Source organism: Dermochelys coriacea, chromosome 12 (genome assembly GCF_009764565.3).
Source record: "Dermochelys coriacea isolate rDerCor1 chromosome 12, rDerCor1.pri.v4, whole genome shotgun sequence".
In the NCBI taxonomy this organism is placed as follows: domain Eukaryota; kingdom Metazoa; phylum Chordata; order Testudines; family Dermochelyidae; genus Dermochelys; species Dermochelys coriacea.
In genome coordinates this window covers 2,136,086-2,152,414 of record NC_050079.1, presented here as the reverse complement: position 1 = coordinate 2,152,414, position 16,329 = coordinate 2,136,086, and the positions used below count along the sequence as shown (strand labels likewise).

At 52.2% G+C, this 16,329-nt stretch overlaps 1 protein-coding gene across 6 annotated transcripts in view; it reads left to right on the top strand.

Moving 5' to 3' along the window:
- CARMIL2 (capping protein regulator and myosin 1 linker 2) overlaps nt 1-16,329 on the top strand; it is a 134,068-nt gene that overhangs the window by 47,845 nt on the left and 69,894 nt on the right. For all 6 annotated transcript variants that reach the window (XR_006275273.1, XR_006275274.1, XM_043495387.1 and 3 more), the window contains exons 16-21: nt 3,749-3,853; nt 5,049-5,118; nt 7,906-7,987; nt 11,177-11,273; nt 12,503-12,560; nt 15,028-15,200. Coding sequence is in view for 4 of the 6 variants with exons in the window: in XM_043495387.1 (XP_043351322.1) it covers nt 3,749-3,853; nt 5,049-5,118; nt 7,906-7,987; nt 11,177-11,273; nt 12,503-12,560; nt 15,028-15,200 (585 nt within the window). In the remaining 2 variants the exon portion in view is untranslated. The remainder of the gene's footprint in view (nt 1-3,748; nt 3,854-5,048; nt 5,119-7,905; nt 7,988-11,176; nt 11,274-12,502; nt 12,561-15,027; nt 15,201-16,329) is intronic.

Below are 16,329 nucleotides of genomic sequence, written 5' to 3'. Positions count from 1 at the left end.
CTCCATAGAGGCCTCCACAATAAGCAGGGCAGGCAAGGCCTGAATTACTGATTTTAAAAAATAAGCAGGAAAATATATTTAGAAATAAACCTTTTAGGATCTTTCTTCAGCCACCATCAATAAGCAAAAGAGGCCACCTTATGATTATTTGTATTGCAGTAGCCCCTAAGAGCCTTAGTCACGGACCAAGCAGGACCCCATTGTGCTAGGCACTGCACAAACAGAACAAAAAGATTGGTCCCTGCCTGAAAAAGCGACAATCTAAGGGCTTGTCTACACTACCACGCGGGGTCGATCTAAGATATGCAACTTCAGCTACATGAATAGTGTAACTGAAGTCGACATATTTAGATCTACTTATCACGGTGACTTCACTGTGGTAAGTCGACAGCTGATGCTCCCCCATCAACTCCGCTTGCGCTCCTTGTTCTGGTGAAGTACTGGAGTCAACGGGAGAGCGCTTAGTGGTTGATTTTATCACGTCTAGTCTAGATGCGATAAATCGACCCCTGCTGGATTGATCCCCACTTGCCAATCTGGCTGGTAGTGTAGGCAAGCCCTAAGTATAAGACCAGAGACGACAGGCGGGGAACACCAGGAAACCACAAGGCTTTAACATTGGAAATGTTCAGGTCACTTACTATTATTAGACATTTACATTCCAGCTTTGGCCAGCAGGTGCTGTACAAAACCAGTAAATGCCAGGCCCTGCCTCTGAGAGTTCAGAGCAGCAGGGTCACTCAAAGCAGGTAGAGACCTACAGGGTTCCACAGCATGGACTGAGTGGGGTAACCAAGCTCATTAGTTCTGTTGGCTGTGTCTAATCCATTCCCATCTCCTAGATCTTCTTTAGTTTTTCTTCATCTGCACTCTGGTTTGTCCATGCGCCGTCTGATGTGACTCAATCATGGTCTGTAGGTACCTGCATGGCACATAAGACCAATGGTGGGGAGCTGAAGCTAAACCCATTTCGGCTAGAAATAAGGTACACCTGCTTAACAGGGAGGTCATTAACACCTGGAACAACTTCTCAAGGGTGTGGTAGATTCTCTGTCACTGCCATTTTAAAATGAAGATTGATGTCTTTCTAAGACCTGCTCTCGCTTAGCCAGCTGGTCTGGGCTTGGTGCAGGAGTAACTGGCTGAGGATCTCTGGGCTGGGCCATGCTGGTGGGCAGATTGGCCGGTCTCAAGGGTTCTCTCAAGCCCTAGAAGCTCAGAATGCTGCCAATATAGCCCCATTTTGCAGATGCTCCAAATAGGGATGCCAACTTTCTACTCGCACAAAACCAAACACCCTTGCCCCATCCCTCCTCCAAGGCCCCGCCCCTTCTCTGAGGCCCCATCCCCGCTCACTCCATCCACCTTCACTAACTTGCTCATTTTCACTGGGCTGTGTGACAGGGTCGGGCCAGATGGTTACAGGAGAGTAATAGAAGGCAGATATATTAGCCCCAGGCTAAGTAGGTCCCTTTTTCCTGGGTAAGATAACAGGGAAGATTCCAGAACAATCAGGAACCTTCTGGAGACCATTAAGATGACAGGCTGATTAGAACACCTGCAGCCAATCAAGAAGCTGCTAGAATCAATTAAGGCAGGCTAATCAGGGCACCTGGGTTTAAAAAGGAGCTCACTTCAGTTTGTGGTGCGTGTGTAAGGAGCTGGGCACAAGAGGCGCTAGGAGCTGAGAGTGAGAACGCAGAGTGTTGGAGGACTGAGGAGTACAAGCATTATCAGACACCAGGAGGAAGGTCCTATGGTGAGGATAAAGAAGGTGTTGGGAGGAGGCCATGGGGAAGCAGCCCAGGGAGTTGTAGCTGTCGCACAGCTGTTCCACAAGGCTCTCTAGACAGCTGCATTCCAAGGGCTCTGGGCTGGAACCCGCAGTAGAGGGTGGGCCCAGGTTCCCCCCAAACCTCCCAGCTCCTGGTCGGACACAGAAGGAGTTGACCTGGACTGTGGGTTCATGAAAAAGGCCAAACTGAGGGCTGCTGTGAAGCTCCAAGGCGAGCAAATCCATCAATAAGCGCAAGACCCACCAAGGTAGAGGAGGAACTTAGTCACATCTGGGGTAGGGGGTTTGGGTGCGGGAGGGGGTGAGGGCTCCGGCTTGGGGAGCAAGCTCTTGGTTGAGGCCAGAAATGAGGAGTTCAGGGTGTGGGAGGAGGCTCCAGGCTGAGGCAGTGAGTTGGGATGTGGTAGAGGGTGAGGGCTCCAGCTGGGGTTGTGGGCTGTGGGGTGGAGCCAGGATGAGGGATTTGGGGTGCAGGAGGGGGCTCCAGCTGGGGGTGGAGCTGAGGGGTTCAGAGTATGGGAGGGGTCTCCAGGCTGAGGCAGGGAGTTGGGGTATGGGAGGGGGTACAGGCTCTGAGCTGGGGGTGTGAGTTCTGGGGTGGGGCCAGAAATGAGGGGTTCAGGGTGTGGGAGGGGATTGGGGCAGGGGGTTGGGGCTTGGGGGTGGGGTGGGGTGAGGGCTCCAGCTGGGGGTGTGGACTCTGGGATGGGACTGGGGATGAGGGATTTGGGGTGCAGGAGGGTGCGCTGGGGTGGGACTGAGGGGTTCAGAGGGTGGGAGGGGGATCGGGGTTGGGACAGGGGGTTGGGACATGGGAGGCAGTGAGGGGGGCAGGCTTCAGGCAGTTCTTACCTCAGACAGCTTCCGGAAGTAGCTGCATGTCCCCTCTCCGGCTTCTACACAGAGGCACGGCCAGGCACCACTGTGTGCTGCCTGTCCACAGGCGCCACCTCTGCAGCTCCCATTGGCTGTGGTTCATGGCCAATGGATGCTGTGGAGCTGGTGCTTGGGGTGGGGACAGTGCGCAGAGCCCCCTGGCTGCCCCTATGCAAAAGAGCTGCAGAGGAGACATGCCGCTGCTTCTGGGAGCAGCATGGAGCCATGGCAGGCAGGGAGCCTGCCTTAGCCCCGCTGTACTCCCAACTGGACTTAGAATTATGGAAAATTAGGGTTGGAAGAGACCTCAGGAAGTAATCTATTCCAGCCCCCTGCTCAAAGCAGGACCAGGACCAACACCAAGTAAACCATCCCAGCCAAGCCTTTGTCAAACTGAGCCTTGAAAACCTCTAAGGATGGAGATTCCATCATTTCCCTAGGTGACCCATTCCAGTGCTTCAGCACCCTCCTAGTGAAATAGTGTTTCCTAATATCCAACCTAGACCTCCCCAATGCAACTTGAGACCATTGCTCCTTATTCTGTCATCTGCTACCATTGAGAACATCTGACCTCCATCGTCTTTGGAACCCCCCTTCAGGTAGTTGAAGGCTGCTATCAAATCCCCCCTCACTCTTCTCTTCTTCAGACTAAATAACCCCAGTTCCCTCAGCCTCTCCTCATAAGTCATGTGCCCCAGCCCCCTGATGATTTTTGTTGCCCTCCGCTGGACTCTCTCCAATTTGTCCACATCCCTTCTATAGGGGGGCCCCCAAAACCGGACGCAATACTCCAGATGTGGCCTCACCAATGCCAAATGGGGGGAATAATCACTTCCCTTGATCTGCTTGCAGCAGTGCTGACCAGAGCCGCTATGGTCCCTTTTCGACCGGGTGTTCCGGTCCAAAACTGGACACCTGGCAACCCTAGCTCCAAACCGATGGACTCTGTGCTTTGGTGCTGGTGTCCAGGCTGTGTTACTGTCGACAGAGGCCATGGCCGAGTTGGGGTTAATTGAAATGGCAGAAAGTGGGCTGAGATGATATGCTGGGATCCAATGCCTCTTCTGTTTGTTTTAGAAGGCTGAGAGATGTCCCTCCAGCCATCAAACTGTTCTTCAGCAAGGCGGCTGCCCTCCGATACGTCGGCCTGGCAAGTACCAAGCTGCCGCCAGAGGCCGTAAGGTAAGGGGCCTGTTTTCCAACGCGCTTAGGGGCAGAATTGCAAGGGCTCGGCACCCACAACTGGGGAGAGATTTACAGAGGTGACTAGCCTCCAACATCTCAGCCCTAGTGATGCTAAGCCCATACTCTGCAAATGAACACAGGTGTGAATAGCAAGGTCCTCTAGAGGGTGCCTTCTGGTTGCTGGTTGCACACATGTATGTACACAGCGGGTGGGAAAACCAAAGCCGCGGGTGTCCTGGGGAGTCTTCCCTGTGGCCGTGGCTGGGGAAGCCTTAGAGGATTAAATTGCTGTGGTTTGCAGTTGGGAGGTGCCAGGGCTGGCTCTAGGTTTTTTGCCGCCCCAAGCTCTGAGAGCGCAACTGCCCAAGGGTGGCTGGAACGCCACCCCTGGAATCGTGCAGCCCCAAGCACGTGCTTGCTTTGCTGGTGCCTAGAGCTGGTCCTGGGGGGCAGGGGCGGGTGTAGGATCTGAGTTACTTGGGCCGGAGATAACCTGCCTGAAACCACAGTCAGAGGGGCTTCGCCGATAACAGGCTATTGATTTAGTAAATCCCTATTTATTAAGCCCAGCTAATATACCTAGCAGCCTCCTCTGGGGCAGGGAGTTCCGCAGACATCCAAGTGCAGGCTCCCGCTGGTTCCAGTCTGATTCACCCTCCCCCATCATTCAGCACTGCCTGCCCTTTCCCCAGCCCCTTCAGTCACGCTGACAACAGGGCGAGTGAGTGTGCATGAGACAAAGGAACAGAACTGTACTTGTGTCAAGTGGCAGTGGGGGCCCGTAGTGTGACCCCAGACGGGAGTGGGACAGAGACTCCCTGGAGTCCAGCAGGGCCATTGCAGGTGCTGTGGATTAGCTGCAGAAGGCGCTCAGTTGTCATGCTGGTGGATGGCAGGGGAGAAACTAGGATAGCTAGGGCGACTGGTGGGATGCACCTTTGGCTCTCCTAGCACCCTGCAGTGTTCCAGAGAGGCTGCAGGGCTGCTTCTACCCCCAGCTGCCCCAAGTGACCCCATGTTGTAGCCCCAGGGTGCACCCTGCCCTGCAGGGTGAGTGAGAGGGGAGTCACTGACTGTTCCCGAGGGTGTTTCCATGGGGAGGCTGGCAGAGTATCCAGCTCCCTCTGCCTGCTGATGTGAGTGCTGGGTTCACAGCCTCTCGAAATGCTGGTTACTTTCTGGTTCATTGCAGGGCCTTGCTGCAGGGGTTGGCGTATAACTCTCAGATCAGTGACCTGCACCTGGACCTCAGTAGCTGCGAGGTGAGGACATGGCATGTGACCCACTAAAGCGAAGTGACAGCTGAGTTCCAGCTAAACCATGACACTGCATCTGAGCCCTGCAGCCCCGGGTGAAGAACTCCCGGGGCTGGGCAGTAAGTGTAGCTCACCCACCAGAGCACAGAGGCTGGGCAGAGCGGTAGGACTTCATGGAGTTGCAGCCTTCCACCAAGGCGGAATTTTTGGCCCATTATCAAGTAGTTTAATTGTTACGCGGATGTTATGATCTGGGCATTTACAAGGAGTGCCTGGGCAGAAGCCAAGCCGGGGGGGAGAGCATCATCCTGTGTAAGCCCACCGACATGGACAGAGTTAACTGTCTGAAAGGAGCCCCTCCTGCGGTGCCTGTGAGATAAGTGGCTCAGCCCTGGCTTTCTGCTGCTTCCGAGCACTGCCCGGTGCTGGCACCAGGCTGGGGAGCATTGCAGCTACGTATTCTGATTACAAATGGGCACCCCCACGGCAGGTCCTGCAATCCCGAATCTCTCCCATCTTCCCTCCCATCTGTGGGTCTCTTCCTGAGAATTTCATAGCACTTCTGCAGTGTTCACGATTTTCCCCCCAGCGTCCTTGGAGGCTGATGGGAATGAGGATCCTGGCTGTGCTAACGGGAGTGGGAGTCAGATCAGGTTAATGTCTCAGCTCTGCTGCAGCCACCGTAGGCCCATCACACAGGGTCAAAGCTTGAAAAACACCTAGGTGGTTTAGGCACGCTAATTCCCATTGAAAGTCACTGGGATTTAGGCTCCTGAAGGACTTTTGAAAATGGCTCCTCAGTCGCTCTGCTTTTTGGAAAAGTTACCCTGAATCTCTCTGGTACAGCTCCTCAAAGATAGTTATCAGAGGAGCAGGTGTTAGTCTGTATTCGCAGAAAGAAAAGGAGGACTTGTGGCACCTTAGAGACTAACACATTTATTTGAGTATAAGCTTTCGTGAGCTATAGCTCACTTCATCAGATGCATTCAGTGGAAAATACAGTGGGGAGATGTACATAGAGAACATGAACCAATGGGTGTTACCTTACATACTGTAACCAGGGTGATCACTTAAGGTGAGCTATTACCAGCAGGAGAGCGGGGGGGGGGGGGGGCAAAAAAATTTTTGTAGTGATAATCAAGGTGGGCCATTTCCAGCAGTTGACAAGAACGTCTGAGGAACAGTGGAGGGGGGTGGGGAAGATGAACATGGGGAAATAGTTTTACTTTGTGTGATGGGTCGTCCTTCAGGATAGGCTGTAGATCCTTGATGATGCGTTGGAGAGGTTTTAGTTGGGGGCTGAAGGTGATGGCTAGTGGCGTTCTGTTATTTTCTTTGTTGGGCCTGTCCTGTAGTAGGTGACTTCTGGGTACTCTTCTGGCTCTGTCAATCTGTTTCTTCACTTCAGCAGGTGGGTATTGTAGTTGTAAGAATGCATGATAGAGATCTTGTAGGTGTTTGTCTCTGTCTGAGGGGTTGGAACAAAACCTCTCCAACGCATCATCAAGATCTACAACCTATCCTGAAGGATGACCCATAACTCTCACAGATCTTGGGAGAAAAGCCAGTCCTTGCTTACAGACAGCCCCCCAATCTGAAGCAAATACTCACCAGCAACCACACACCACACAACAGAACCACCAACCCAGGAACCTATCCTTGCAACAAAGCCCATTGCCAACTGTGCCCACATATCTATTCAGGGGACACCATCGTAGGACCTAATCACATCAGCCACACTATCAGGCTCGTTCACCTGCGCATCTACCAATGTGATATATGCTATCATGTGCCAGCAGTGCCCCTCTGCCATGTACATTGATCAGACAGGACAGTCTCCACATAAAAGAATAAATGGACACAAATCAGACGTCAAGAATTATAACATCCAAAAACCAGTTGGAGAACACTTCAATCTCTCTGGTCACTCGATTATAGACCTAAAAGTGGCTATCCTTCAACAAAAAAGCTTCAAAAACAGACTCCAACGAGAGACTGCTGAATTGGAATTAATTTGCAAACTGGATACAATTAACTTAGGCTTGAATAGAGACTGGAAGTGGATGGGTCATTACACAAAGTAAAACTATTTCCCCATGTTTATCTCCCCCCCACCCCCCACTGTTCCTCAGACGTTCTTGTCAACTGCTGGAAATGGCCCACCTTGATTATCACTACAAAAAGTTTTTTGCCCCCCCTGCTCTCCTGCTGGTAATATCTCACCTTAAGTGATCACTCTGGTTACAGTGTGTATGGTAACACCCATTGTTTCACGTTCTCTATGTATATAAATCTCCTCACTGTATTTTCCACTGAATGCATCCGATGAAGTGAGCTGTAGCTCACGAAAGCTTATACTCAAATAAATTTGTTCGTCTCTAAGGTGCCACAAGTACTCCTTTTCTTTTTTCAAAGATAGTTAGCCACCTAAGTCCCCTGGGCTTCTAGGCCTCAGTTTCCCTATCTATAATAATGCCCACCCACCTTTGGGGACAGCTTTCTGCCCCGTGGCTGAAAAGCGCAAAAGATTTTTATTTATTCCTTCCTCCACATGTTGTATCTCTGCCCTGCGCTGGTAGCGGTGGCTTTGGTTCTAACCTGAGCCTGGGGCACGCTGAGCGAACAATCTGCAGGCAGTTCATGGTGGGGTTCCAGGTTAGAATGTTTGCTCTTATTACAGGATGATCCCAGGGGCACTAAGCGCTGACTCGACTTTCCCAACTGTCATGTTCTTGCTTGTGAAAATCCGAATGTTCCCTTTTGCTCTTGTTCTGTTTTGTCTTTCATTTAAAGTTGAGATCAGCAGGTGCCCAGGTGATCCAAGATCTGATTTTTGATGCCAATTCAATTAGGAATTTGGATTTATCAGACAACGGTAGGTACATTTTTGACTTACAGTGAGCTTTGTCACCGTGGCTGGAAGTGTCTTTTCCTCTTAATCTTGGCACGAGGCTGTGTGCTGCCATTCTACAGATAAATCCCCTGCCAGAAAAATGACTGAGGTCAAGATCCCATCAACTGTTGTTGAAATAACCATTTAAAAGATGAGACTTGTTTTGGTGAGGAGTGACTAACTGAGGCTCTCTGAGGTGCCATGTGTGGTTATATACAAGGGGTGGACAAACTTTTTGGCCTGAGGGCCACATCTGGGTATTGAAATTGTATGGCGGGCCATGAATGCTCATGAAATTAGGGTTTGTGTGCAGGAGGGGGGGAGGGCTCTGGCTGGGGGTGTGGGCTCTGGGGTGGGGCTAGAAATGAGGAGTTCAGGGTACAGGAGGGGGCTCCGGGCTGGGGCTGAGGCTTGGGGGGTTTGGATGAGGGCTCTGGCTGGAGGTGTGGGCTTTGGGGTGGGGCTGGGGAGCTTGGGGTGCAGGAGGGGGCTCCAGACTGGGACTGGGGGGTTTGGAGGGGGATCAGGGCTGTGGCAGGGGGTTGAGGTGCGGGGGGTGGTGGTGAGGGCTCCAGCTGGAGGTGCAGGCTGTGGGGTGCAGGAGAGGGCTCCAGACTGGGACTGGGGGGTTTGGAGGGTGGGAGGAGGATCAGGGCTGGGACAGGGGGTTCAGGTGCGGGAGGGTTCGGGTGCAGGCTGCGGGCAGCACTTACCTCAAGCAGCTCCCAGAAGCAGCGGCATGTCCCCCCTCCGGCTCGTAGCCCAAGGCATGGCCAGGTGGCTCTGCTGTGCATTGCCCCTTCCTCAGGCACCGCGCTTGCAGCTCCCATTGGCCGCAGTTCCTGGCCAATGGGAGATGTGAGGATGGCGCTTGAGGTGGGGGCAGCGCGTGGAACCCCCTGGCTGCGCCTAAATGTAGGTGCCAGCGGGGAGACATGCCGCTGCTTCTGGAAGCTGCGCAGAGCTGCGGCACGTGCGCACGGAGCAGCCGCGGACCCCGCTCCCCGATGGGAGTATGGTAAACCCCAGACCCTGCTCCCCAGTGGGAGCTCAAGGGCCAGATTAAATTGGCACGCGGGCTGGATGTGGCCAGTGGGCTGCAGTTTGCACACCCCTGTTATATACAGTATTGCTGCCATCCCTGCCCTTGCTTCTTTGTGTAGCTATTCATAGGCATGCTTCCCCATTTCCATGGCATACTTCTTCCGTTACTCCAAGACTCCATTGCTTTTGTTTGGTGCTTATCTTCTGCCCCTATTAGCACTTGTCAGTAACGGGTACAAGGAGCACCAAGTGGCTGGCTGGCATGCTGTACCAGGTCTAACTACAACGCAGCTACATTTTGTTCGGGTGGAGCGTTTTTCCATCAGAAAATGCCATTTGGCTGAAATAGAAATTTTCTGTGGGAACATGTCAATTTCAATGCAATTTTTGACATTGCCCAAATGCTTTGGGTTTTTTAATGAAATCAAAAGCAAATGTTTCCATTGACCCCAAGTTCATGTTGTTTGTTTTTTTGAAAATTTCATTTCTCGGCAGATTTCTTAATTCTTCGGTTTTGTTTCAATTAGGAACAAAAATCATTTTTGACATGGCAGAATTTCTTGTGGTTCCTGCACTGCTCTGGTAGTGTGTCATGTGCCCATGTCTCCTTTTGAGTTTGGGGACACAGGAGCAGCTTAGAGAAGAGCAATTCTGTGCTAATGGGGCCGTTGTGTGGAGTAATTTTCCATCTGTCTGGTCAGTAGTGAGCAAATTGACAGCTATGTGCAAATGACCAACCTGGTTACCTGGCCAGTTGGCTGCCTGCTGACCAGACACCAGACTCCTCAACAAGTATATTGGCGCTCTCACAGGGCATTGCTCCAGAGTCGCTGGTTGGTTTCTAGTGCACCCCAGCACCATTCTGGTTTGGAATGGGTTTCCAGTTCTCTCCTCTCCTGGTCTGGTTTGGTTTTGTGTGTGTGTTTTGCTCTGGTAGGACTTCACTGGAAATTAGCAATGACAAGTCAACTTAAAAAGGGCTTGTGAAGGAGGGAACTCCGTTCTTGAAGTTCCCTGTTGCACTTCCCTTTTTATTGTTTCTGATGGAAGATTTCCAAAGTCTCTGCATCTCTTGAGCTGCTAATGGGACTTGGGTGAATAGCGTGGTGACTGGAGCTGACTGGCTTTACCACTCTACATGCCTTGGAGGGAATGCGTAGAACCCTGCTGGGCTTGTCAGAAGGCAGATGCTTTGGCTGTATTTTCTGTATTTGAATTCTGGCTGGCTGCTATTTGTTGGTGTTTAAGGGATTCTGTTCTGGGTGGGGAGGCAGACCCGCTTCTTGGTTCTGTGAGGGCTCCTGTGCCACCCCGCCATGCTTCCGTTGTCAGAGCCCTCCTTGTTGAGCAGACAGCCTTCTCTGAGCTCAGTAAAAGTGCATGTCTGGCCGCCAAGGCGGGGGGGCTGATCTCCTGGGTTGTAGGCCCCTTCCCTGCAGTCAGAAGCATCGTCTCATTTCACTTCAAGCCAGGAGGGGAGGCACTGGGAGAGAACTGGCGCTGTAGGCCCCCCCGTCAGCAGCCAGGCATGCTCTCAGCTGCCGAGCAGCCCCCCCATGCATGATTATGCCCTCCCTCCCCCAGGCTTTATTCCGTCTGTTCAGCCAGGTGCCCTGGGAGGAGCAGAGGCAGGATTGTTCTGCTGGCACTCTCCACTCCACACAGGAGCTTAACAACCAGCCCTGGAGAAACACGGCCGTCTGAAAGCAGAGCCTGGGATTGGTCAAGCTGTCTGGGGGAATAGCCCACCAGGATCCCCCACATACCCATCCACTCTGCAAGGGCACTAGCCTCGTCGGGCCAGCGAGTCACCAGGCTGTGGTGCCATGAAGGTGGCCAAGGGACAGACTGAGTAGTTTGTCCGTCTCCGTGGGTCTGTTCAGGTGGGGATGCGCCCCTCAGCGTAAGGTTTAGCAGCATCTGGTGCTACGATAGCAAAATCTGGGCTTTTCTCACAACCCTCCTGCTGCAGGTGTGGCCGCCAGTTGCCACATCTAACTTCTCTCCTCCCTGTTCATGCCAAGTGTCCTTGGAGCATTGGCAGTCACTAAGTGTCAAACACTGGTCGCAGATTGTTGTTGCTGCTTTTGTGTTTTTTTTTTTGTTTTTTTTGTTTTTTTTTTTTAGGCTTTGATGCTGACATGGTCACATTGGTGCTAGCGATTGGCCGAAGCAAATCCATTAGGCATGTCTCCTTAGGAAAGAATTTTAACATTAAATCCAAGTAAGTGTCATGTGACTCATGCGTGTAATGAAATGAACTTTAACTGGCATGGGCCTAATCCCTGATTTTTATACACACTAAGTATGTTGCGGGTAGTAAAATTACATTTATTTATTGCAATGACTGCTCAGACTGTAGCTTTGTGTGTATTGGGCCTTTAAATTATAATGCTCTTGTAAATCAGAGGCATCAAAGCCATGGAATCATCTCCTAGAAATGTGGGGCTGGAACAGACCTGGAAGTCAGCCAGGCCAGCCCCCTGTGCTAAGGCAGGGCCAAGGAAACCTAGACCAGCCCTGACAGGGCTTTGGCCAATCTGTTCTTAAACACCTCCAGTGACAGGCATTCCGCCACCTCCAGTCCAGTCACAGTGGTACTGAATTTCCATGGACTATCATGAGCCCCAAAGGCCTGCGGTGTTTGCCTCAGTACTCAGCCCGATGCAGGTTTAGGGATGAGCTCTTGCTGCCTGGATTCAGACTGGAACAGGTGCAGAGAGAGGCTTCTGGGGTGATCAGGGGACTGGAGAGAGCCTGTTGTGAGAGGAAACTAAGAGAGCTTGGTTTGCTTAGCCATGAGAGATGGCTGATTGCTCTCTATAAATATTGGGAGGGGTGGGGCAGGGGAGAAGAGCTGTTTAAGCTAAAAGACAATGTTGGAACCAGGATAAACTGGCCAGGCTTACATTTAGGCTGGAAATTAGAAGAAGGTTTCTCACCATCAGAGGAGAGCTGTTCCAGCACCTCACCCAGCAGGAGTAGTGGTGCAAAGGACCCAACTAGTTTGAAGATGGGACCTTGATACATTTATGAAGGGGATGATCTGACGGGGTTGCCTGTGATTAGCAAGGGACTGGACTCAATGGCCGTCCCTGCCAGTCCTACGTTCTTGGGTTACTGCCCAGTTGACATAATGCAGAGGTGCTACGGTCTCAGGGCAGGGACACTGCAGTGTGGTCACCCCCTCTTAGGCCAGCCAACAGGGAGGTGTAATTGAATGTCTCTGAGGATGTTGTGGCTCTCGGGAAAGTGTTCATTGCCACAGGCTGACTGCAGCTAGGGAAAGGCTGGTGGCTTGCAGGAGAGAGGGAGGCGCATAGGTGAGCCATGCGGTCAGAGTAATGTCCAGCCGCAATGGAACACTTCCCAGCTTGGTGCTGACTTGAGCCCACGTCAGGCTCTGCTGTGCGATGGGGAAACACAGATAACCCCTCTGTATCTCCTCTGCAGGGACAATCTGGCCGACATTCTCCACCGGATTGTTCAGCTCACACAGGAAGACGACTGTGTAAGTGCTTGCTGCGGTGCTCGCACGGAGCCCCATAATTAAATCATTCACGCCGTTTCCTCTGAATTATTACTATTCATTTCAGAATCCCCAGGCCAGCTGTGAGACTACTGGCCATTTTGTGTTTCAGTTCAGATGCAGAACGTGGGGGAGTCGCAGTCTCTCTCTTCCATGTAGTCTCTCCCTCTGTGGTTGGTGTTAATCTGAAAGGAATGGTTGGACTAAGAAATAAATGCTTTTCTCTCTGTGTTTGGGAGAATAAAGGAAAGGAATAAACAGCTGAGGGAGCAGGAGAGATGTGTGGTGTACGTGGGGGGATGGATAACAGCCCAGAACAAAGGTGATGGGCTTCTGAAAATGTCACCTGTTTGGAAGGGCCTAGTCTTTTTAGGACCTCTTCTCAGGGCATTGAAAAGGCAATGAAGATTCATCTAGGCCAGGCAGAGGCCAAACCCTTGTGTCAGCGTTACTGACACTGCAGCAACCTTGACTCTGCCACTTGTGGAGGTGGAGTTATTAATTCCGCATAGTAGAGCAGTTACGTCTGCAGGAGCAAAATTTAAACGTAGACTAGGGTTGCCACTTTCTAATGGCTGGGAACTGAGTTCCCAAAGCTCTTCCCTGTGCTCCGCTTCTTCCCCCAAGGCCTCACCCCATCACTTGCTCCTCTCCCCCGTCACTCACTGGATCCTCTCAAGGAGCCTTCCTGCAGGTAGGAGGCAGCCCCAGCTGAGCAGGGGCTGGTGTGGGTTAATGACCTGGTGCCTCCCCCAGCCCCGCCATAACTGGATTTTTGGTTCAGGTGCAATTTAGCATGGAAAACTGGGCACCTGGCAATCCTAAATGGCACCCGGATGCAGAAGCCAAAACCCGGACTGTCCGGGTATAACCCGGACAGGTAGCAATGCTAGTGTAGACACTTGCATAGCGAGACCGACGTAACCTGCCCTGTGACACCCTCATTCTGTAGTTAGCCCGGCCTCAGCTGCTTAGATTTCATTTCATTTTTGTTACTCCTCCTTGTCAGCCTGCTAGTCCTCTGGGCATCCATAGCGTCTTCCAGGGAATACAGGCTAGGCCAGACCTGAATTTCTAATGTGAAGAAACCCCTTTCAGGCCTATCTCCCATTAAAGAGACACAAGGGGCAAGGGCACTGATGTTGTTTAATCTTTGCAGGTCTCCTTTGAAGGAGAAAACCCACTGGTGCATTACAGAATTGCTGCCACAGGCAGCCCAAATCCCATTAAACAGGCCTTTCCCGTTCGTGTGATTACCAAGCTGTTAGTAGGTAAATGACAGCTTTCTCCTCTAGGATTGCCCCCTCCTCCTGCTGAGGTACAGCGGGATCGAGAGGCCAGGCGTGGCTCAGACCTGCCCTGTGGTGTTGTCTCTGCTTTCCTCCCCCTGGCTCTTGCTGCTTTTCTGCCTGTGGTAGGGGCCAAATGATGTCTGTCTGTCTGTCTGTCTGTCTTTACTTGTCTGGCCCCCATCACAGGAGTATCTGAGTGCCTCACAATCAGTAGTGGGTTCACCCTCACTGTACTCTGGGGAAGCAGGGCAGGTCTAGTGCCCCACAATACAGATGGGAACCTGAGGCACAGAGAGGCTAAGTGACTCACCCAGGGTCAAACATGAGTCAGTGGCAGAGCAGGGCTTACTTCACCATCCTTCCCCTGGCACAGGGACACTGGAACAGTGGAACAGGCGCACACTGGAACAGGCGCACAAATTCCCCTCTCCCTGCCCCTCGGTGCCTTTGTCTGAGGGCAGCTATGTTTTGGCTTTGTCCATTCCCCAAGCATAGCGAACGCTGGAGCTCCTGAGCAGAGGCCTCTTGGGCAGGGCAAGGCTACCTGCAGGCCTCTCGCCGGCTCCTGGCCTCATGCAAACCGCTTCCACGTGCCTCCCTCCACGTCCCACCCCATGTGATCTATGAGCCTTGGCCTGGCCCTTGCTTTGTATTCAGTAGCTTGTCCCGTGCACTGACTGGCAGCCAAGGACTGCAGGCCAACGGAGCTAGAGCACAGCACACGGACCCAGCCCAGAGAGGGCAAAGAGCTCGTGAGCCGCACGGCGCTCTGGGGGGCAGGGATTTTTCAGCTGGTCCTATCACGCTGGTGGCGCAGTTTGTGTAGTTAGATGCGCGGGAGGGCGACCTGCTTTCTGATAAAAAGAGAAGGAGGACTTGTGGCACCTTAGAGACTAACACGGCTGCTACTCTGAAATTTATTTGAGCATAAGCTTTCATGAGCTACAGCTCACTTCATCGGTTGAAGTGAGCTGTAGCTCACGAAAGCTTATGCTCAAATAAATTTGTTAGTCTCTAAGGTGCCACAAGTCCTCCTTTTCTTTTTTGTGAATACAGACTAGCACGGCTGCTACTCTGAAACCTGCTTCCTGGTAGAGCTCTAGGGACCCTGCAGCACCAGCACCTGATCATTTCTCCCTCTGGCATTTGTCTTCCAGCCTCTTCAATCCCTGTCCGTGGCCGAATCGCGACTGAAATTGGGAACCAATGTCCTGCTGAATGCGCTGGGCAGTAACACCAGCCTCAGCACGCTAGACATCAGTGGGAACACCATTGGTGACACTGGAGCCAAGATGCTGGCCAAAGCCTTGCAGATCAACACACAACTCAGGTAATGCGTGCGTGTGCAAGAAAGAGGCAGGCAGGCAGGCAGGCTGGTAAGTGCTGAGACTCAGCACAGCATGCCAGCTCTTGTGGGGCGCTGCCGGGCAGCGTTTCCAGAGAAGAGGAGAGGCGTCTGCCTCATGGGTTTTGCTGAGCAGGAGGAAGGTGCTGTGTAAAGGCTCTAGGAATGCACAGGGCTTCCACTGAATAGGGCAAGTGGCTGGAGAAATTTCTACCATTTTGTTTAATGAAAACATACTGAGACTGATCCTTCATGGCAGATCCTGTCTCCTCCCCTACCCACACCCTGCCTCGTACCCACCACTGTAGTATCTGTGCAGCCTGTAGCAAATTTATTCCCCTGCACCCCGGTGCTTTTACCCTCAGAGATAATGGAGAACCGAGGCCTAGAGAAGTTAAGTGACATGCGCAGGGTCACTCGGGATGTTTGAGGTGGACCAGGAATTGAACCTGGATAGCTCACAGTTGCTTTACCACCTGGGCCTTTCTTTCCCTCTCAGCCATTGGGTGCCTCTCAGTCTCAGCCCTGCAAAGCATTCTCGCTCTCCTATTGTGAACAGCTGCATGATGTCTGCTGTATGGACATCAATCCTGTAGGGTGTGGGTCTGATCTGGCTGCCCAGGAAGCACCTGTGAATGCTGCCCTGGGGGCAGGTTTACATGTTTGTAATCATCAGCTGGTGTTAAGAGGGTGTGCTGAGCCCCCTAGTCTATGTCCATTTAGATGGACTGTTTGTACATGCTTATGCAATACAAGCTGATTATTGGCGACGTACTCCATAGGAATGAAGGACTGAGTTAAGGAAACACCTGGATTATATAATGGCTAAGCCTCCATGCCAGGTGTATGGCAGATCAGCCTTCTGTTACTCTGCAATTCAATGTCAAGTCAAGTGTCTGTCAGGGCTGATTACTCCATTACCTGGCAGCGCTCTGCACCCTCAGCGTCAGTGTGGATGAAGCTCTTCGCTGCAAGCTTCAGCAACGTATTCAAGAGGGAAAAACCAGGGCTGTGTATCCTGGGCTTGCAGGTGCAGGAAGGAAGCTGCACTGTCCTTGTCCCTCTCCAGAACTGGCAGTGCAGTGAGCTACTATGGCTGGTAGGGAGGGCATGG